The 22,552-nt window shown below is 43.0% G+C and overlaps 1 protein-coding gene across 1 annotated transcript in view; it reads right to left on the reverse strand.

Moving 5' to 3' along the window:
* Positions 1–22,552, reverse strand: part of LOC147688814 (transmembrane channel-like protein 2) — a 523,112-nt gene that overhangs the window by 250,773 nt on the left and 249,787 nt on the right. The window contains exon 13 of the mRNA XM_086939828.1: positions 17,280–17,347. Within this exon, the coding sequence (XP_086795954.1) occupies positions 17,280–17,347 (68 nt within the window). The remainder of the gene's footprint in view (positions 1–17,279; positions 17,348–22,552) is intronic.

A 22,552-nucleotide genomic window follows, 5' to 3' on the forward strand; every position in this document is an offset into this window, starting at 1 on the left:
TAGTTTAGATGGTGTGTTCAAATTTATCCTATTTGTTGTTGATTCTTTCTCAAGTTTCCTCTGAGTGTGGCAACAATGTTTGGCTGATTGTCTAACCATTGTTAAAGATTTGCAAGTCTATCTCAGAACACATGCATGCACTACATTCCACCCGGACCAAGGCCCTGCTTGCACCTCTAAGGCTTACCGGGATATATTGGTAATCCAGGGTGTAAAGGTGCATTACTCTTACAAATGATCATTCTGCTGTCTCATAGAGTTTGTAACCCTTCTGTGATTGCCAAACTGATGACCAGTTGAAGATGCCTGCCTCTACCAGAATTAAGAAACAGCCAGTGCCTTCCTGCAGGATTCCACAAATTGGGGATCTTGTTCGAGACAAAGTTGCGGTGAAAAAGGAATTTGGACCATCATACCACCAACCCGGTGCCAGTCCTTGGCATTCAAGGTTCTTGAACTATAGTACTGTCACTGCTTGCTGGTTCTAAAGACAATCGTTTTGTCTGTATTGATCACATCAAGTTACATCATGTGGCCGGTTCTAAACATTAGGCCATGAGGAGTCCTTGGTAGTTCCCTAACTCCTCTCTGGAGAGGTTGTTGCAGAGGTCTTGAGAGGGAGGAATGTCTGCGGTCCCTGTGCTGGGTTTGGTGAATTCTTTTACCACGGCATAGAGTTCTTTGCTGTTGTGTGCATTGGCGTTGATGCATTCCTGTTTGACTGATTTCTTTACTGCTTTCTTTATTGTTATCGTTTATTGTTTATTGAGGTAGTGGCATGCGGTGACAGCGGTTTTGAAAGGTGAATGGTCTGCCATTATCTTGATGCTCCTCCATCTTACTATTTAGAAAACAACAGTCGTAAGCAGACAATAAATTTCAAAAGAATTTGATATAGACCAAGTTGGGTACTATATAGTGTAGGAGAGTAGGGTCTGCTATCCTATGGTCACCCCAAATTTTTGCTTTTTGCTTCACTGGTTTATGACTTAATGTGGCTGTGGGCCTGCTAATCAGACCCACAGCCTGCTGTTATCTCCTTAAATTACTGCCAATGCACTTTAGGTGCATTACGAATTGGAACTGGTTCACCTTATTAGCCCCTGTAGTAGTGTACCCTAGGTACCCAGGGCATAGGTGTTTCCAAGGCCTACCAGGGGCTGCAGCATGTATTGTGCCACCCCTGGCCTGGCCTCCATATTTGACACAACTGGCTGATCACTCAGCTGGGGTAAGTTGGTGTAATCACCTCTTGCTTAGGTACAGTATGCCTGTGCCTAACCCTAAACTGGACACATATGTTCCTATCAGCCACTCCTATGGAAGGCCTCATCAATCCTGGAGGCAGAGTGCTTGGAAATATGTGAGATGGTGCTCTAGCATGAGCTGAGCCTGTCTGCAGCTGTCGGGAACCACTCCCTAAGCTGTTCCGGGATATTGCCATACCATATACTCTTAAGTGCATTATAATCCTCGCGGTTAAATGCTATCTTTGGTTTGGCTTTATCAAAACATGTCGACTAAGGTGTCATACGAATTGGAATACTATCCCCTCGACAGTTCTGTCGACGGGGATAGCATTCCACCCTTCTAGAGGGACACGACATGTGTGTTGCCTTAAACCCCGGTTAAAGTTAACCAGAGCCTCAGCATCACAAAATGGATGCTGCCACCACAGACACGAGCCTGGCCTCCTGCTGCTGACCGAAACTCGGCAGATGGTGGCCTGGACAAAGGGTTTCCTGCCTTGGGAGGTGTGAGCACCACCCCAGACAGGGTTTTGTGTATGGGGTAGGACAGGGCTGAATAGAATCAGACATGCCCGGGGCACACAAGGTGTCCCCGTGCATAAGCCAGTCCAAACCGGTCCTGGGACTTTCCAGACCCAGGCTTGGCGCGGAACTGGACAAAGGAAAGGGGGTGTAACCGCCCCCCTTCCTGGTTCCTCCCAGAGGAGGGACCTAGTAGGTGATCCACCCCTCAGATTGGGAATAAGAGTGGGAGCAGTGCCATTGCACAGCAGATCATCCTGAATCAACTTGAAACTAAGAAGACGACTGGACTTCGACATTCTGCTACTCAGAAGACTGAAGAGAATCTCCCTTGTGGCCTAGGAGTGGCCACCCTGTGAACACAGGCACCAACCAGCAACTTGACGTCTGCTTTGCCGCCGCCTCCCACCGGAGCCGGAGCCCAGAGCCCAGAGCCCAACAAGAACCAGACTCCCAGACCTCTCAGAGCCCGATCTACAGTCCCTGCAAAGAAGGGACCCGTGGAGGCACCGAGTGACGTGGGACCGGACCTCTTGGAAGACACTCGAAAAGCTGACTGCGCAGCTTCTGAGGTATCCTCGATGTTGTGCTTTGGGGATTGAGAACCCCCACCACCGAGCAGCCCTTACACCGAAGATCAGCCCCCCAGCATCTCCACGATCTGCGTGGGGCCCTTTTGCATTGTGCCACTCGACGCGCCATCCCGGCCACTTGCCACGTGGTCAGCGGCCATCTTGGCGACGAATCCGACTAACTACACAGCAGGTCTGGTTGCGCCAGACCTACCCAAGCTCCTGTGAAAAGGAGCACTCGCTCTGACCTTGCTGGTCCGAGTGTTAAGCATCTTTTGATTCCTGCGTGGCTTGCATTAGCCAAGGCCTGTTTGCTTCGATCAAGTTGCCGACACCGCCAACAGCGAAAAGCCTACGTGGGACAGTTCGTGACCGACTCCTGGACGTCCTCAACCTCCGGTGTCTACGTGGCTGCAGAGAGAAGCTACCCGACAACGCCTGTTTGCACCCGACATCGCCTGGTTCCAATCTGGTTCCACGGTAGTCACTGGCTAGTGACTTTGAACATTGTCCCCTCTGCTTTCAGGTCTTCACATCTTCAGATCCACCCTTGGATCCACCGGAACTCTTCACATCGAGCCGCCTGCAGCATCTTCAGCTCCAAGCACCATCGACCAGCGTGACGAAACCCGACACTACTTCGACCCTGTGCACCCGCTTCCTGTGGGTGAGGTAACTCAGCTCCGCCAGTGCTCCTGCACTGGTACGCATCTCAAGGGCCTGTGTATTAAGTTTCAGCTCCATAGGTCACTCGGAAGGTTCCTAACTTTCTAACTTTGTACTTTTTATGCACCATAGACTTTGCATTGGAAAGTGCGTGCACTTTGAACACTGCACCCGAGTCCCGCGGGCCTTTCCCGACTTAGTCACTGCTAGTCTCGAATAGCTCCAGCGATTCCCAAGGCCCTAGGCCTGTTCCCTTTCCTATTGGTATCTCTTATACCACTTTCTTAGTATATGGTTTAGGTGGCCCCTAGGGCTCATCCATATTGTGCAACTTTTGTGTATTTTAAACTGTCTTGTGATTTAACGCTTGTGCTTCTGTGCTCATAAAGAGTCCAGGGGATTTTATAGTTAATAAATCAATATATATTTTCAATATATATCTGTGTGGTGTCCCTTTCATTTGGTATTCAAGGGGGTTGTGTATGGTAGTACAGCTGGCTTCACATGCCTTTCAGAGTTTAGCCTAAGACTGCTTTGTCCACGTTACCACTAGGATAACTGGTCTACAAGGTTGAATTACAACCATCATCATAAGGGTTGCTTGGCATGGTACAAAGTGATCACTAAAAATTAGTGAGCATTATATACCAGGCCAACTTCTCACATATAGATCCAATGATCAGCCGGACAAGGAGTTTTATTGAGACAATGTTTCAAATAAGGTCAGGAATAAATGAAAAAACAATACAATGGGACACAGTTCTGCACCCAACATAAGGAGGGAAGTGCGGGAGAACAAAATACCAAATAAACAATTTGGACAAACAAAGTTACAGGCAAAAACTAAGAGCTATGGCAGCTTGCATTCAGAGTACAGTACAACAAGGCAGGAGGGTTGTGGCTTCACAAGGTATGGGGTCAATTAGGCGCTGTCTGGGGTAGGGGAAGGCCAGGGTTGCGGGGTGATTGCACCGGGGCTGCAGATTAAGGCAAATATCAGGGGTTGATAACATAGCTCTCCCGGTAGTAGTGCGAATCACGGTGGTGGTCGGGTGTCTAGCCCTGCAACCGGCCATATACCATACCACGAAATAAAAGAAATAATTCTGGACCACCTCGGAATGGACACAGAGGCGTATAGAGTGCAGTTCAGAAAAGAGTGAGGGACCTCCTCCGACAATCCAAAGACACTATACTTTAAACTAAAAGCAGCAGCGGACAAGAGGCTAAAACCACAAACAAGCACCAAGGAAGAAATTATGTCGCCCATATATTTCGAACAAATAAATTCACTGTTTTACCCTTCCCGTTACACGGGGCACCTGCCACCTTTCAACGCCTCATGAATAGAGTACTGGCAGACACCCAAGCCTATTTTTTGGCCTACTTGGATGACATAGTCATCTTTAGCCCCACATGGGACACACACTTACAGCTTTGCCAACAGGTGCTACGAGCTCTTCAATCGGCTGGTTTACACATCAATGCAAAAAAATCAAAAGTAGGTTTCCAGAAGGTGAAGTGCTTAGGGTTTCTTTTAGGAAACGGACATATAGAACCACAAGAAGAAAAGGATAAAGCCATTACACAAGCCCCTTTTCCTATCACCAAGACGGAGGTCAGGGCTTTTTTGGGCCTCCTTGGGTATTATCACCATTTCATACCTCAGTACTCTGAAATGGCAGCCCCCTAACAGACCTCCTAGAGAAAGATGTTAAAACCAAAGACCTTCTTCATCCACCTCTTGCTGCTACACAAGCCTCCCTAAAATTAAAAAAAGCTATCACTTCCGGTCCCACATTACGTTCTCCAGGCTTTACCAGACCTTTCCTCTTACAGACTGATGCATCGGAGCATGGGGTGGGGGTGGTGCTTTCCCGACTATCTCCTGATGGGCTTGAGAACCCTATCCTCTTTTTGAGCCGCACATTGTATCCTAGGGAACAGAGATACCCCATAATAGAAAAGGAGTGTCTTGCTTTCAAGTGGGCAGTGGACAAGTTGTGGTATTACCTTAAGGGTTTCCATTTTATCCTTTATACTGATCATGCCCCACTCCTTTGGTTGAGCAGAAACAAAGGGAACAATCTGCGCATCCTACGCTGGTTTCTGGCTTTACAGCCCTTCTCGTTTGACGTTCGTCATAGCAAGGGCTCTGAGAATGGTAACCTGGACTTCCTTTCCCATGGAAGAGACGTCGCTCTCGCTTGGGGAACGCTGGAAAGAAATCGCCGAGGAGTCCATTGAAGAACGAAGCATACAGACCTTTGTCATCGCGCCAGCGTTTGGGGAGGAATTGCCGATTCCGAACAGCCAGGAATAGGAGATCCTGGCCGTGAAGAAGTCGCCACCCGGAAAAGACGAGAAGAGGGAACCGGGCCCTTCCGGCACCACTCTGAAAGCGGCCACCGCCCATGAGGGTCGTGGCTTCACAAGGTACGAGGTCAAATAGGCGCTGTCTGTGGTAGGGGAAGGCCGGGGTTGCGGGGTGAACGCACCGGGGCAGCAGATTAAGACAAATACCCGGGGTTGATAACATAACTCTCCTGGTAGTAGCGCGAATCACGGTGGTGATCGGGTACCCAGCCCTTCACTTCCTTCTCTGATTAATCTAAAGGCAAAGAACGTCCTTTATACCAAACCTTCTTTTCTTTTCTTTCCTTTTGTGTTCTGGAACCAGAATCGTCTTTCTTTTGCTCTGCACGGCGAGTCAACTCTTCCTGTTTTTTTGGATTCTGAAACCCAGAGGAGCTACTTTATGTCAAAAAGAGAGAGAAGACGTTCTTCTACCCCATAAAGACTTTACGTTATTTAGAGACAGTGGCCTGTATTTGTGAAGTAACTAATAAACCTCTGAAACAAATCACTCCCTGTCTTATCGTTACTTCTCCACCACGCCACACATGGTTCCCTTGAGGACTACAGGTGCATGTGCTAGGTTGCCAAAATCACCTGCTACTCTGGGAAGGTTAAGAGTTCAAGTGAGGTCCTGTGAAATAGCCATGATTTGAGCCGACAGGTACAGACATGGTAGAGAGACTCAGTCCTTACATTCTGATGTCCTGTTATTCCAAGGCACAGTTCTGCTTTACCAGCAGAATCCCTGTGACAGGAGCACAAAGGGGAATGAAAGATGCACACAGGACAATGGGAAATCAGGGAGGTAGAGAGAGAGTGTGAGCACTATAAGCATAGAGTCCATGATAACAAGTCTGCAAGCAGAGATGCAGAAATGATTTGAAGTCTCCGAAGCTAACCAAAAAGAGATCCCGATTATTGATCAGACCTTAGAGGGGCAGTTAGACGATGTTGCACAGTGGACTACTGCTTTTGAATTAAAAGTCAGGGAGATGAGCAAGAAACTTAGAGATAACTCCTCAGAGATACTCACATTAATAAAAGCAAAAATCAAAGCCTATTGGATGACCTTGAGAGGTTGGAAAACCACTCACTCCGAAACAACTTGAGAATATTAAATGTACCTGAGGGTTCAGAGCAGGATGATTTGAAAGGGTTTGTTATAATATTTCTTAGAAAGGCTCTGAGTGATAGCGATTATCTGGATTTGGTGAAAGACATTCAACAGGTACATAGGGACCCATATGATTTGAAAGAAGTGCAGAAGAGGCAGAGGAGAATGTTTCTGAACTTTTCATAATAGTCTGCAAAGGAGCAAATATTAGAAAGAGCTCTAGAACACTGTTAGTGGGGGGTATTGTGCAGTATTAGGTCAGATATCAGTAGAGCATCAGAGCAGATACAGTGGGACTTGGGTCAAAGAATGGACGAGATTTGAAAAGTTGGCGCCAAGGTGCAGTTGACATTCCAAGCCATATTAAAAGTAATGGGGAATAATGAGATGCATAACACAAGGAAAGTAGATCAGGCTGACAAGCATATTAGGAATGTGCAAGCTTTAGGGCAGAAAGAAACTTAAGGTATATCTAAAGTTGAGTGTCCTCACAATTGTGTAATGTGATAGGTGGAAGTCACACCAATATGCAAAAGATCCACAGGGCATTTAGGATCATACCATTTAGTTTTGGGTTTGTTCCTCGAGGAGTAGGGAGGCAGGGTAGAGAGTGCAGGGTAGGGGAGCAGTTGAAAAAAAATACACAAAAGTATAGTCCTCTTTCTCGTTATTATTAATAATATGGTTAGTAGCATTATTAGCCTTAGAGTTGATCTTCGGCACTTCAGATTAGGTTCAGGCCTTTATTTGCAGCGCCTGACTGCAGCATCTGAGGCATATAGTTAGATAGAGGATGAAGCAGATCCAGATCTTAACCCAGAATATAAATGGGTTGAGGACAAAGCAGAAGCAGAAATTCATTATGCAATATCTTCAGGATAGTCTGGCTCAGGTCCTTTTTTTTTTACAGGAGACACATCTTACTTTTGGATAGTGTAAGAAATTATTTGGGAGGCAGAAGTGGATACAGGATTTTGTATGCACTGATCAGGCAATTACCCATAGGGGTATTGAACTTTCATTGAGGAAGAATTCTGGTCTAGATCTTCTAGACTATAGGACAGATGTAGCAGGCAGATGGGTAGTCAGGAAACTTAAATGTGGAGTATCCTTATTTACTCAGGGTATTGACCAAGCTCTGATGATCCTGGACCGCTTGAAACATTATGGCTCACTATAGTGGAATTTCCTGGTCCATTAGTAATAGATGGGGATTTTAACAATCTTTTGAATAGAGAGTTGGACACCACACCCACTAGAAAGGTAGTTGCTATGGTTAAGGTTACTAAAGCTTTAAAGGTTTGCTGCATGATTGTGGCCTGTGTGATGCATGGCGTTGGAAGGTGGGGGCAGAGAGGGGGTATACCTTCTAAAGTAAAAAGTACCAAATCCATTCAAAAATAGATGGGTTTTTAGTGGGTAACACCCTCAGAAGTAAAATAAGGGTGTCCTACTAACGGCACAATTATCAGAAGGTTTGGGTAAAGGGAGATGGACAGTGGACAGAACACTTTTAGTCGACCAAGGAGTAATAAAAAATCGTAGAGAAAATATTAGAATCTTCTACAAAGAAAATGAGGGTATTGCCTTGCCTTTTATAGTGTGTGCGATGCCTATAAGCCACAAATGCGAGGGTTCCTTCGTAAGATAGCACCTGTTAAGACTAGAACATTATGAGAAAAGGTGAGGAGAACAGAAGAAGTAACAAGAGGCCTTCAGGGGGCTGATTGAGAATAGCGTGAGAGCGTTAGCTAGATCTGCATATGGGCAGAAGAGTGGTAGGTTGCTTGCATGGAAGGCAAGAGCAGGCATAGCAAAGAACTATATTGGTAAACTGATGGTCAGTGAAAATGGGAGTGTCTCCGAGAACCCTGTCCAGATTAATGAAAGTATAAGAAAGGCATTTGAACTGTTATATAATGAAACATGTGAGGTTGATTTGAGGTCTCTGCACTCCAAGTAGTAAGACTTACAGGTTTTATTAGCTTCTTAACCACTTCATCTTTGACCTTCTCGGTCTATTTCATGGTTTTCAATAACAACAGTAAATAAAGAATTTTTCAAATACATTAAAATAAAATTGTAAAAGTGAGGTTAATTAAAAAAAAAAAATAATCAATCAGTCAGATTTGTAGAGTGCACTAATCACCCGCGAGTTTATCCAGGAAATGATATCTGCTGTATGGGGCTTAATTCAAAGAGCCAGGTCTTAAGTCCCCTTCTGAATTCCTGGATGGGGGATGTCCTGAAGTGGACGGGGAGGCAGCTCCAGGATGTTACAGCAAGGTAGAAGGAGGAACGGCCTTCACTGTTGCTGCGACGGATGCAGGGGGTGTGAGCGAGAGAGAGGCAGAGCATAGAATTCTAGCTGGGCAGTGGAAACTCAGGCAGTGTTTGAGGTATGCAGGTACTTGGTTTTGAAGAGCTTTATAGGAGTCTGTCAACAGCTTGAATGGCACTATTTGTGTATGGGGAGCCAGTGGAGGTTCCTCAGGTGGGGGGTGATGTGTGTCTGTCTTGGGAGGCTCAGGATGAGTCTGGCGGCTGAGTTCTGTGTGATTTGAAGTCTTTTCAGGAAGTGTGCTGTGACTCCAGTGTACAGAACGTTGAAATACTCCAAGCGGCTGGTGACTAGGGCTTGCAAAATGGTTAATCTGGTGGAGATTGGGACAATTTGATAAGCGTATGGAGATGTGGATTGTGAAGAGGCAGGCACAGGAGACTGCATTGTCTGGTTCTTCATGTTGAGTTTGTTGTCAAGAATGATACAAAGGTTTCGGCTTGGTCCATGAGGTTGGAGGGGGGTCCTACTTTGGCAGGCCACCAGGAGTCATCCCACGGTGAGGTGGTATTCCCGAAGATCAGAACCTTTGTTTTGTCTGTGTCGAGCCTGAGGCAGTTGTCCATCATCCTGTCAGTGATGCTGGTCATGAGGAGGTGGAAGCTGGACTTTGCAGTGGAAAGGTCTTTGGATAGGGAGAGAACGAAGTGGGTATCGTCTACGTAGGAGATGATGTTAAGTCTGTGGTTTCTGACAATGTTGGCCAAGGAGGTCATATAGGTGTTGATTAGGGTGAAGCTGATAAACGATCCTTGGGGTATGCGCAGATGATGTCCTTGGGCTTCGAGTTGAAAGGAGGGAGGAGGACTCTCTGAGTTTTGCCTTAGAGGAAGGATACAATCCATTTCAGTACATTGTTCCTGATGTCAATGTGATGGAGCCTATTGAGAAGGGTGTGGGGGAGAGACGGTGTTGAGAGCTGCTGGGAGGACGTGAAAGATCATCGCAGGCCAGTCTCCTCGGTCCAGGAGACTTCCGAAATCATCTATTGCATTCATCAGGGCTGCTTTGGTGCTGTGGTTGGAGTGGAATCTGGATTGTGTTGCCTCCAAAAGCTTTATCCTATAGGTATGCAGTGAGTGGTTGGTTAACAGCTTTCTTGGGTACGTTGGCTGGGAAAGGGAGCAGGGGGTTCAGACAGAGATTTTTGAGTTTGTTGGGGTCAGCAGAGGGTTTATTTGGGAGAAGTTTGATTTTGGTGTGTTTCCAATCATCCAGTTGGGTGGCTGAGGTGATGGATGTATTGAGAATGTCAGTGAGTTTGCTGCTGATGGCGCTGTTGCCAAGGCTGAACATGTGATCTCGACAAGGGTCTGTGGGGGGTCCTGAGTGGATGGAGTGCACAATTTTGGAGGTGTTTTGAGCAGAAAGTTGGTTCCAACTGGTACTTCTGTTGTTTGTGGGGGCGTCTGCGGGGTCTAGAAGGCTGAGGGTGTTGGTGGTGATGGGTTGGGTACAAAGTTTCTGCAGATGGTGGATATCTTACTGTGGAAGTAGTTGGCAAGGGAGTCATACAGCTCCTGTGAGGGGGAGGTGCTGTTTTGAGTTGCGGTGGGGTTGGGAGAACTCCTTGGTGATGCTGAAGAGTTATTTGCTGTGTTTGTAGCTGGCTTGGATGCAGGTGTCTAGGTGTGCCTTCTGGTGACTTCAAGTAGTTTGTGATACTGGCTGAGTGAGTTCTTGAAGGTGGTTTAATCAGTGGGAACCCTGGTGGTACGCCATCTCCATTCCAGTTGCATGCCGCTGTGTTTCCCTGTTTTAAGTTTTGAGGTGTACCAGCTGGCTTGTTTGGAGTGTCTTTGGGGTTTGAAGGTTTTTGCTGGGGGTGACTTTGTTAGCGCTGTCAGAGATAAAGGTGGTGAAGTTTTAGTTTTCTTGTTTGTTTGATGTCCGAAGTGGTGTGGGGGAGGAGCTGAGGGCATCTGCCCACTGGCTCTCAGATACATTGTTCCAGTTGCAATGAGAGGTGTTTAGCAGTCTGGTGGTCGATGGAGTGATCTGACCAGGTGAACTCAGTGTTGGGCTGTATTTGACTCTGTTGCTAGCTGCGAAAATGGGATCTAACATATGTCCTGCAATGTGCATTTGGTCAGTGACTATGGGCCAGATGTAGGTGAAATAGATTTACCGAATTTTAATTACCGAATTTTACCGATTCGGTAATTAAAAATCGGTAAATCTATGGGGTGGACATGTAGGTATTCCAGATGTGCTGGAATACCGAATCGGATGATTTCGGTATTTACCGATTCGGTAAATACCGAATCGGTAATGCCCATTCATTCCTATGGGCTTTGAAGCCCATAGGAATGAATGGGCATTACCGATTCGTTATTTACCGAATCGGTAAATACCGATTTTCACAAGGGTGCAGGGGGTGTCACTTTGACACCCTCTGGCACCCCCAAAACAGGCTTGGGTGCCATGTGGCAGGCATACATGCCCTAAGGGCAGGTCTGCCTGTCACATGGCATAAGTGTGCATGCACACATGTGCATGCACGCCGGAATCGGTATTTTACCATCAAATTGGATTTGATGGTAAAATACCGATTCGTTAAGGCTTCTGGGACTCTGAAGAGTCCCACCTACATCTGGGTGGCTCACATTCGGTTAATTTACCGATTTGTTATTTTACTGAATCCGTAAAATTACCGATTCGGTAATTTTACCGATTCGGTAAAATAATGCCCCCTACATACCTATCACCTATTTTCCGATCGGTAACGGCCGAAAATACCGATTTTCGGCCATTACCGACCGACCTACATCTGGCCCCTAGTGAGTTAGGCCACTGATGTTCATGCTGTCTAGAAGGTTGGAAGTGTTGGGGTCGTTGGGAGTCATTGAGGTGGAAATTGAGGGCCCCAAGGAAGATGTATTGTTTTGTGTCTATGGCTTGGCGATGATGAATTTGGGGATAATCTTGCAGAAGTTTGTGTGGGGTCCTGGGTTTCTATAGGCGAGAGTGCCTTCGATGGTGGTTTTACCATCTACACTCAGCTGGAAGTTGAGGTGCTCCATGATCGATCTGTAATCGCCCATCGTGATGGTGCAGTGGATGGATTCCTTGTGTATCATGGTGATTCAACCTTGGTGTTTGTTGATGGGGTCATGGTGGCGAATCTTTTATCCACCGGTGTGGCTGCCATGATGTTCCGTGCGGAGACGGCGTTGAGCTAGGTCTCTGTGAGGAAGACAATGTTGGGGCGAGGGTGGTAATGGTGCTCTATATCTCGGTCACATGATTGCAGAGGGAGCAGACGTTGAGTAGGATGCAGTCGAGTGAATGGCAAGTAGTCATATCAAGAGGTGGGGTGCCTGGTGAGTTGTGTTGCAGGTGAATCAGCAGTTGTGGCAGGAAATGGGACCTGCTATGGAGCAAGGAGAAGTACAGCAGCATTTCTTGTTGCAGGGTCTGGCAAGGAGGGCGGTGGGCTCTGTTCTGGAGTAGTAGTGGATGGTGGGAGAACCAGGGATCCTGACAATAGGTGTGGTCCAGATGCGTATGCAGCACCACTAGCATATTTTGAGCTCCTGACCGCCTCACCACCACCAGGGAACAAAGTTCCCTGGTGGTTGTGGCATTCAAATAGAGGTCCAACTCCCAAACGTATAATATGGCAGTTGGACTGCCAGTGTGGTGGTTGCTGGACTGCCACAGCCATGCCCCGTGAGTCTGGTGGGCCCTAGAACACCAGACTTGTATTAAGGTACTAATTTAATTTAAAAAAATGGAACATTTTAAATTACAAATTGTAGTACAGAAAAATAATATCAATTACTCTAACATTATTAATACTGGGACGTGATATTTATGTATCACAGTATTAAAAACTCAGTATTTGTTCCAAATACTTGAAAATACCTTTCTACTCGCTCTTAACTTCCATCAGGGCATGAAAAATGATCACACTGCCTCCAACTTGTCTCTGCTATCATGACCACAACTAATATGTCAATTTGTCCTGAACCATTGAGGTTGGTATGTGACACCTCATCATAGCAAAATCAGGCATACTAAGGGCCCGATAACAAGTTTAGAGGTGTGGGAGGAGGCCGTAAAACCACTACCCCACTCCCACACTGCCAGATAGGGCGACCTCCCGCCTGCCAGATTACGAGTATTATTGGGGTCTGGCGGGTGGGCATCATGGCAGTCCTGCGGTGGTGCAGTTTAAAGGCTCATATGTGAGCCTTAAACTGCACCACAGCAAGACAGCCAGTGCATGCTCCTGCACAGCAGAGACTGCATTCCATGCCCTTCAGAGAAGGGGTGCATGCACACAGAGGGGCACAACATGTGCCCCCCTTGTATGCACCCCCATGCAAGAGAGCCAAGAGGGGGAACTGTAGGGCACCCTTTCTTTCCTCACCACCAGCAGTTTCATAGAGTAAAAACCTCCATGAGTCGTATTGTGCTTGGCGGTGCTGCAATATTTAACAATGGCCAGGTCATCCCTTTAAGGATTTGTATACCTCTATATTAGAAGTCTGTGAGGATCACATATCTGTACTCCTATCTCACCACATATTTTTTGTTGTTGCAATTTTATATTGGGCAAGCTCAATCTGAAAGTATTAGAGTGCTTCCCATGTGCACCAGTTAAATTACACAAGGTCATGCAATTTCCTTTAGGCATGGGGAGCTTATGTGATTTGCCAAGAATCACAGGATCTGCGCCAATGTCAAAACTCAAACCTGTTTCACCAGTTCTGGCTTAACACCACATCCTACCTATAGAATTAAAGCTGGGTATGAGTGAATAACGGAGTTGTTTTTTCCAATTGACATTAAATAGACACAGCAAAGATTGAATGGTCTGCAATATCATTTGGGACCCTCAAAATGAAAAACATACCCATCTTTAATTTCAAGTTGTGTATGGCAACAAATCCCTGCCTTCAACATCTACACAGGGCCAGAGAAGTAAATTGTGAGGGCACATGGCTCCCCACATGGCTCCCCTACCAAAGATAACATTTTGCCAACCCCCACCACCCTCTACATTTATTCACCAACTCCAAATATATAAAAATGTCTGACCTCTTGCCACCCATCTCCACCATGTTTCACATTTACCCTTCCCATACCCAAATAATAAAAAAGAAAAAAAAGTGCCTCCTGCCCCCCCCGTCTCTACATTTTGACCCCGCCTAAAGATAATTACCACCCACCTCACTATCCTCTGTGTCTTCTTTCCCCCTTTAATTTTCCTGTTAAAGTTGAGCTTTCCATTCGTAAATGAGACTTAGCATGGCACTACACAGCTTGTTTCCCCTTGCCAGAGATCCATGCAGACAGGGGAATGTGGCAGTAAATGTAAGTAAAATACTGCCTACATTCTCATGCCTCCCTTGGGTCTGTGCAATAGCAGAAGAGGCATAATGAGGCTGTTGAGTCTCCACATGCCGAAGCAAAGCAGGGGAACAGTGACCACTTTCTTGGAGACATATAGTTGGAAAAATCGTTTGTGACTAACTGGATTTCGTTACAGTTATTCAGGTTAATGGAATCCAATAGAAGCCATTCATAACAATGAATGTCTGACATAATATCGACAGACAGAATATCGAAATGCAAAAATATCGGAGCAAAAATATCGACATCAAAAATATCGGAATCCTATCTTCATAAAGGTAAGTACAAAAATATCGAAAAAATAATATCGTAGTACAAAAATATCGGAATCAAAAATATCGTTTTTTTAAATGTATTAATAATAATGTAAAAATAATTTTAAAATACATATCATTTTACAAATATTAAATAAAAATATTAAAACAAAATTAAAACTAATACATATACATTTAAAATAAATAAAACACTTAATAATTTAATGTAAATTATTTTGTTTTAATGTTATTTATTTGATTTAATGTAATATTTTTTTGTTTTTACCCTGTACGCCTGTACCCCAAAAACCCAAAACTGACCCTGAACCCTAAAAATATCCCTGTACCCCAAAAACCCAAAACTGACCCTGAACCCTAAAAATACCCCTTTACCCAAAAACTGAAAACTGACCCTTATCCCTAAAAATACCCCTTTACCCAAAAACTGAAAACTGACCCTGAACCCTAAAAATACCCCTTTACCCAAAAACTGAAAACTGACCCTGAACCCTAAAAATACCCCTTTACCCAAAAACTGAAAACTGACCCTGAACCCTAAAAATACCCCTTTACCAATGAACTGAAAACTGACCCTGAACCCTAAAAATACCCCTTTACCCAAAAACTGAAAACTGACCCTGAACCCTAAAAATACCCCTTTACCCAAAAACTGAAAACTGACCCTGAACCCTAAAAATACCCCTTTACCCATGAACTGAAAACTGACCCTGAACCCTAAAAATACCCCTTTACCCAAAAACTGAAAACTGACCCAGAACCCTAAAAATACCCCTTTACCCAAAAACTGAAAACTGACCCTGAACCCTAAAAATACTCCTTTACCCAAAATTAATTAATATTATTTAATTACCAATTAATTATTAATTAACAATAACAATAAAGTAAATATATTAGCACATTAGCTGTAATTAATTTAATTTAATAATTAATAATATTTTTCCAAATCAATTAATTAAGAATAACAAAAAAATATATATAAAAAAAATTCTATAATTAATGCAATTAAATAATTAATATTAATTATTTACCAACTAATTAATAATTATAAATATGTACAAAATTATATTAATTAATTAACTAATTAATATAAATTAATTACGAATTAATTATTAATTAAAATATGTACAACCATATATCAATTAATTAATTATAATTAAATTACTTCCCACCCTATTCCCCTATAAACCCATAACCCGCTACAGAACATATTTATCAATTAATCAATTAATTAAAAATAATTAAAAATTATTTCTCAATTAATTAATTAATAATTTCTACTAATTAATAATTAATTTAACATAATTAAATTACTTCCCACTCTATTCCCCTATAAACCCACAACCCGCTACAGTAGTAAAAGACAATATTTAATTAAATTACATTAAAAATAAATAATAAAACATAATAAATACAATATAATATACACTAAATTTATTTAAACATTGATATTAGTAACATCGAAGTTATTTATTTCGATATTATTGACATCGATATTTAAAACTTTGATATTACTGATATCATACTAATATTGATATTAAGACTGTCGATATTACTTACCTTCGATATTTTGTCCCATCGATATTTAAACTTCGATATTTTTGTATATCGATATTTTAAAAATCGATATTTTGTCTGTGTACCCATAACAATGAAATAATATCTAATTCTGAACGCAAAAGGGTCTCTCTAGCAGTGGAAAACATAGCAACTTAGCAACCTTGTTCTAATTCACCTTAAATGATAAAAGGATGATTAGATTGGGGAAATGCCTTTCTCCAAGTGATTTGAGCATTTGTTCTCCTTTGCGTTGGCTACCACGTAGCGTTGGGTTCAATTGCAGTTATGTATGGCGCAAATCTCATGGCTAGTTGATTTTGAAGAGACAAATAACACATTTACCAACTGGAGGTAATCACATGTATAGAATCATCAATGGTGAAAATCTACTGGTTATCAGCGATGGCAAACTTTAGATGAGGAATGAAGCGGAATTTAATCTGGCAGCACAGTGCATATGGACTATTCACCAGGGTCCCTACTACACAGAGTGGACCAGGGGCGCAACGGGCATGTGTGCCAGTTTTGTGAGCCTTGGTATTGCAGAAGGGGCCGCAGATGCTTGTGTACCCCCTTCTGAAATACAGATAGCGTTGGCACACTTGTAGTGTCAGCGCTAACATTGGAGGGCAATCCCTCATTTCTATGGCATGTCCCCATGCAAATGAGGGGACCACTTTGCCTCTGGGCCCGCACCCTATTGTGGACGTGGGCACAGAGGCAACCATGCCTTTAGGAGGCACACTTTGGCACACTGAAAGTGTGCCACAAAAAGGTTGCACACTTTCAGGGTGCCTCCTAAAGGCAGCCCTCTGAAGGGGAGAAAGGGGGTTCTTTAGACACCCAGACATCTCCTTCCAGGCGGGTGCAGTCACTCACTGCACCCACCAAGAAAGGGTATCTCTCTCCACTCTTGAAAGTGCAGGCGGGTGCCACCTGCACCATGAAACACGGAGCAGCTTTGAAGCCTCCCTCTGTATTTCATTGAATGCACTGCGCCCAGGGTAGAATACGTTTGCACTGCCCTGGGGCAGCGCATTCATGTTAATATGGTGCACTGTCCCTATTTGCGCAGGGCCGCCTTTTTAAAGGAGTGCCGTGGCTCAAACAGGGAAAGTGCACTGTAAATGTAATAAGGCCCCTGACAGACTATAGCTCAAGCCTTGAAAAGAACGTGAGAAATGCACATTATTGAAACAACCTCAATTTCACAAAAATATTTAAAATAATGAGTGGATTTGATAGAAGAAAATATTTGCTTACCATATCATTCCTTGATTGAAGATCAGCCCCAATACGTTTCCACTAATATCAAACTCCGCATATGAAGGCTATGTAAAAAAATAAAGATAGCATAAACTATGGAAATGGCCTCTCCCAATGTCATAAAAGTAAATGGTGAAGGTGCTCTTAAACAGCAGTACGTTGAAATACACGCGTTTGATCGAATAAAGAGGCAATTTGCATGCAGATCTATACAAACTGCTAATAATATTTCAAAGTAGAAGAACATTGTGTGGTTTTATGTTCTCGATTATAAAAACTCAGAAAGTAATTACATCGTTCTTCAGATATTCTAAACATTGAAAGCAACATCATAACACATCTACCTCAATTGCAATGCTCACAGAGGTGATGTTTGAAGTTAACTTGTGAATTTCTTTCCTAAAGAACAACATGCCCAACTACAGGGATGGATCTGAGAAGGGAATTTTTTCAAACCATTATATTACAGCACCAAATGTCCCTCTACTTTGCCTGAAGAGAAAACATGGATTTTGGAAATGTTCATGTTAGCAACACTATTAACTTCTAGTTCCCAACAGGACCGAAAAAAACGGCACATGCACAGTAAAATATTATTTTGCCAGAATCTGTCCTATATTTGGTTTTCGACACTGCTGATCACCCACTGCTGTTTAAATTCTTCCATGTGAAACTTTGGGGCAGTACTGAACTAGTGATGCTCTTACCTCTTCAATAGTTACTATTCACCACAATTGTTTGTCCCTTTCCCTTCCTCCCTTCCTTTGCTATTCTTTGTTCAGAAGGGTGGGGAGTAACTAAGCAGTGCAACATTAAGCAGCATTAAACGACACAAATCACTACAAACTCCAAATATTTCGTTAAAAGTGGGTGCAAGTGGGCGGGAACCGAACACAAACCCCTCCCATCTCACAAACACTGATTAACTGAAGTCATGCAAAGTATGTTGACCCCGCATATAATCCTAGTATCAATTTAAAACAGGTGCAATCACGTGCCTAATCGTGGCTTTTTTGTAAATGGCTCGTTCATCTTTGAGCTGTAGCCCTATGCTAAATCTTTGTGAATGTTGGGCTATAATGGTATTTTATTGTGACTGTTGTGTGTGACATGTAAGTACAGCGCTGGGCTATTTTTGGCCATTTGTATTAGGGAGTGTTGGAATTTTTTATTGGATTTAGCATTTTTGTTTACTTAAGTTTTTATTTGCATAACAGTTTGACAGTTTACAAGTCGTGATGAACAAACAGATTGTGCTGGTGTTAATAATATAAACTTACAAAAGAAGTCACTTGTAACTATGTAAAAAGACTTAATCAGGATTGTGATGTGAGCCCAAAATAAGAAAAAGCGACAAAGGAAAAGCTTTTTTGATACTCAAAACGCCTGCTTTTATTATGGTTTAATACAAGCGCTTCTTTCTGACCGTAACTTCCTTATGGGTTACTTCCCTCCTCTTTGTATGTTCTTTCCTGTCTCACTACATTCCTTCTCATACCCCACTTTTAAGCTAATCTTACAATCTTATTTTTGACCTTTGCCTATCTTTCCTTTCACATATCACTTCCATTTTATACCCATGTGGGTCTCAATATTATTTTTAACTATTACCTTCATTACTTCTTTTCCTCCTAATTATTTAAATACACTGGTGCACTCTTTTCAAAGAATACATTACTCTCACACCATAAAATATTTCAATCTATTTCCATTTCCTTTAATTCTATCCAAAATATTATGTCCAGCAACCTCTTTCATCTTTTCTATGTATCTCACCAAAATCCTAGGTTATTCAGCTTGAAGTTGAAATTCTTTCCTGTCAGAAATTAGGTTTGTAATTTGGGTGGGGGCCCCAACACAACTTAGAAATGTATGTTACGTTCAAGCAGTACCAACAATTTTGAAGTCAAGAAGCAACGAAACAATGGGCCTGATGTACAAAATGATTTTCAGAGCACAAAAACTTTGATTGACAGAATTATTGGGTATCCAGAAGCAAGTGACCCATTTGTTATGTACAAAGCCCATTCTATGGATTGGAAAAGTTTTACGACTGGTAAAATGGGTTTTACAATCTATATTGAATTACTATTTGGAAGGGGAGTGACATTTCTTCCAAACAGTGATTCGCCAACCTATATATCAATGGTTTATGACCTCAATTCCAGCGTCAAATCATTGACCACTTACCAACTCCTCAAAGGATATGGGGTTGTGGGCTTATCTTACTGATTTCAGGTTAGAACAAGAATGATGCATAACTATGTTCTTATGTGTGATGCAGAAGAATGTTGGGGCAGAAAGAGTTAGGTTGCAGAGGTGTGAGTTGGATCTGGAATGAACTGTTGTATAATTCATCAGGTGGAATAAATACTTCCTTCTTATCATCATGGTGTGACTACATTATTGCCTCACAACAATTTGGAAGTGATCGGCCTGAAAAGGAACTTTACGCTTGATTCAAGAAGTTGCATGCTGTTACTGGTCTCCTTCGCTCTTTGAAGTACAGATTATCCATTGAGAGCAAGAAACATCAGATCCTCAGAAAAGCATTATTTATTTATTTAATTCGTTTTTAACCTTCCTTGGTATGTTTTTGCAGGGTGTATCTGCCGAAGCGTTGGAGCTGTTCATCTGTTGCACACACAAGGTATCTTTTGAGCTGGGTAAGTGTCCATCTTGTTCCTCATTCTCGCATGTTGCTGACAGCTTGTACTGACATTAGCATCTTCCTTCTAGGTATGTGACCAGCATGGACGTGTGTAGATTATGTCATCATGTGGGGTCACATTACATGACCCAGCATGCCGCCGTCATAGTATTCGCTATCTGTGGAAACGATATGCAAGACAGCTGCAAGATGCCGTACAAGGTGGCCGCTCCTTATTTTGCTACATTATGGGGTGTGATATTGAGCGCAGCAATTTTTCGATATTGAACTCTTCAACATTTACCGCACATTAACGTTTACAGAGCGTTTATTCAAGTATATATTGTTTATGTGTTCAGCAATACTTGGGGCATTTATGCTCTGTATTGAAATATGCTTCATACAGCCTACTTCATATACTTTTGTGCATTGAGGAGCATGCTAGTTGACTGTTTTATAGGAAGAAGTGAGATTGGCTCTGCATTTATTTGTTTCTTTACATTGTGTTTCCAGGCCTCACTACTATGGGGGTTAAAGGTGAAATGCGGGCAGTGGACTAGTCCCATAACATAGTGAATCTTGGACACTGGACAATTCCTTTAATATACAATGAAAACACAAGCCTTAACCATCAGACCTCCTCAAACCTTTTGGCTGTCCGGATCCGTATATTTTGAACTAATCGATAGCTGTGGATGACTCCATTGCGATTTTGCCAGGGAAAAAGAAAAGGATTTTTTTACATTCCTTTGGAGCCCAAGGATTGAATTTGTATTCACAGTTGTCACAGATGTTGAAGGCGGTGGTTGTAGGGGATGTGAACACATTTCATGAACTATACTTTATCGGGATAGGTATTTTGCACCTAAAGTTTGCATTTGAATTACTAGGTGCCGGGCCTATCAGCTCAAGAAAAGAATCATTGAGACGGTGAAGAATAAGTAGCAGAACTTAAAAAATTGGCAATAGATTGCAAATTCGGAGTTATTTAGAGATCAATTAATGAAGCTTGCTAGTAAATATGCTACTCGAAAAAGCTTATGTGTAAAGGGGGATTCTCCTCTAAATTTCGTATTAGCTATAGTACTTTCCTAAGGTATTATTTATTTATTTATTTATTTAAAAGGTTTTATATAGCGCTGCGGGACCCTAGAGTATCAGACCGCTTTACATAAACAGGTACATATTAAGTACAATATAAAGTTTTCGAGTGTACATGAACATTAAAATAAATTAAAGTGGAAATAGAAAGAAAGAGAATAAACGAGTTAGGTAAGTAGTGGGGTCAGGAGAGCGGAAAAAGGAGGTAAAGGGAGAGTTGAGCATAGAGATGGGGGTGTGAAGTAGGATTCAGGATAGATACAGATTAGGATCCCCAGTATTTATTGAGGAGAAGTACTTTGAATCTTTTTTTGAAGAGAGGGTAGGAGGGGTTGCAGCGAAGGTCTTTGGGAAGAGAGTTCCAGATTGTAGGTGCATTGACTGAGAATGCACGAGATTGGGTCTTTTTACATTTGATTGTAGGAGGGATAAGGACAAGGGAGTTGGTACTTCTCAAGGATCTAGTACTCCCTGCTTTATGTAGTTTGTTTGAAAGGTAAGAAGGCCTTGGTGAAGGCCTATGTGTATAATGCAGGCTATCTTGTATGTGGATCGACCTTCAATTGGGAGCCAGTTAAGATTTTTGAGGACAGGGGAGATGGGGTCAAATTTTCTACAGTCAGCGATCAGTCTAGCGGCTAAGTTGAGGACAGAGCTAATCGGTGCCAGGTGTGATTCGGGGGTGCCAGCCAGAGTGGCGTTACCATAGTCAATCCTGGATAGGCCAAGAGATTGAACAACGATTTTGAAATCATCAGCAGGAATGAAAGGTTTAATTTTTTTGAGGTGGTGCGGGGTGAAAAGAGCACTTTTCGCTGTGTTCTTAATGTGGGGGATGAGAGTAAGGTTTTGATCAATACTGATACCAAGGGATTTGATAGAATTGGAGGTGGAGAGGGGCAATTAAGAGCATTGATGTCTTTGATCCAGAGTTGAATGGGGAGGGAGTTGTGTTTAGTGGTGAAAAGAATGATTTCGTTTTTTAGGATTACGTTTAAGATGATTAAGGTGAAACCAGGCTTGGACTTTCAATAAAGTGTCATTGAGGTGAAGAATGTCATTGTGTGATTTAATCGTGTAGTATAGTTGTGTATCATCGGCATAGAGGTGGTAACTGATTTTGGCTTGTTTAAGAATGAGAGTGAGGGGTTCCATGAAGAGGTTGAAAAGTGTTGGAGAGACGATAGACCCTTGGGGGACCCTGAGAGTGATGGGTTGGGGTTTGGATAGGCAGTGACTGAGCTTAATTTGCTGAGATCTATTCTGGAGGAAGGGGGTGAACCATTTTAGTACAATGCCTTCAAAACCAAAGCGATCTTTAATGGTGTTCAGCAAGGTGGGATGGCGAACCGTATCAAAGGCAGCTGAGAGATCAAGGAGTATAAGTACTGAGGATTCGCCTCTGTCAAGAGAGCGATAAATGTCATCAGTTATATTGAGCATCGCTGTTTCTGTGCTGCATCCCTTTCTAAACCCAGATTGGTAAGTGTCGAATAAATTGAAAGTGGAGATATGGTTA

The sequence above is a fragment of the Lissotriton vulgaris genome, chromosome 10, assembly GCF_964263255.1.
Source record: "Lissotriton vulgaris chromosome 10, aLisVul1.2, whole genome shotgun sequence".
NCBI classification, from domain to species: Eukaryota; Metazoa; Chordata; class Amphibia; order Caudata; family Salamandridae; genus Lissotriton; species Lissotriton vulgaris.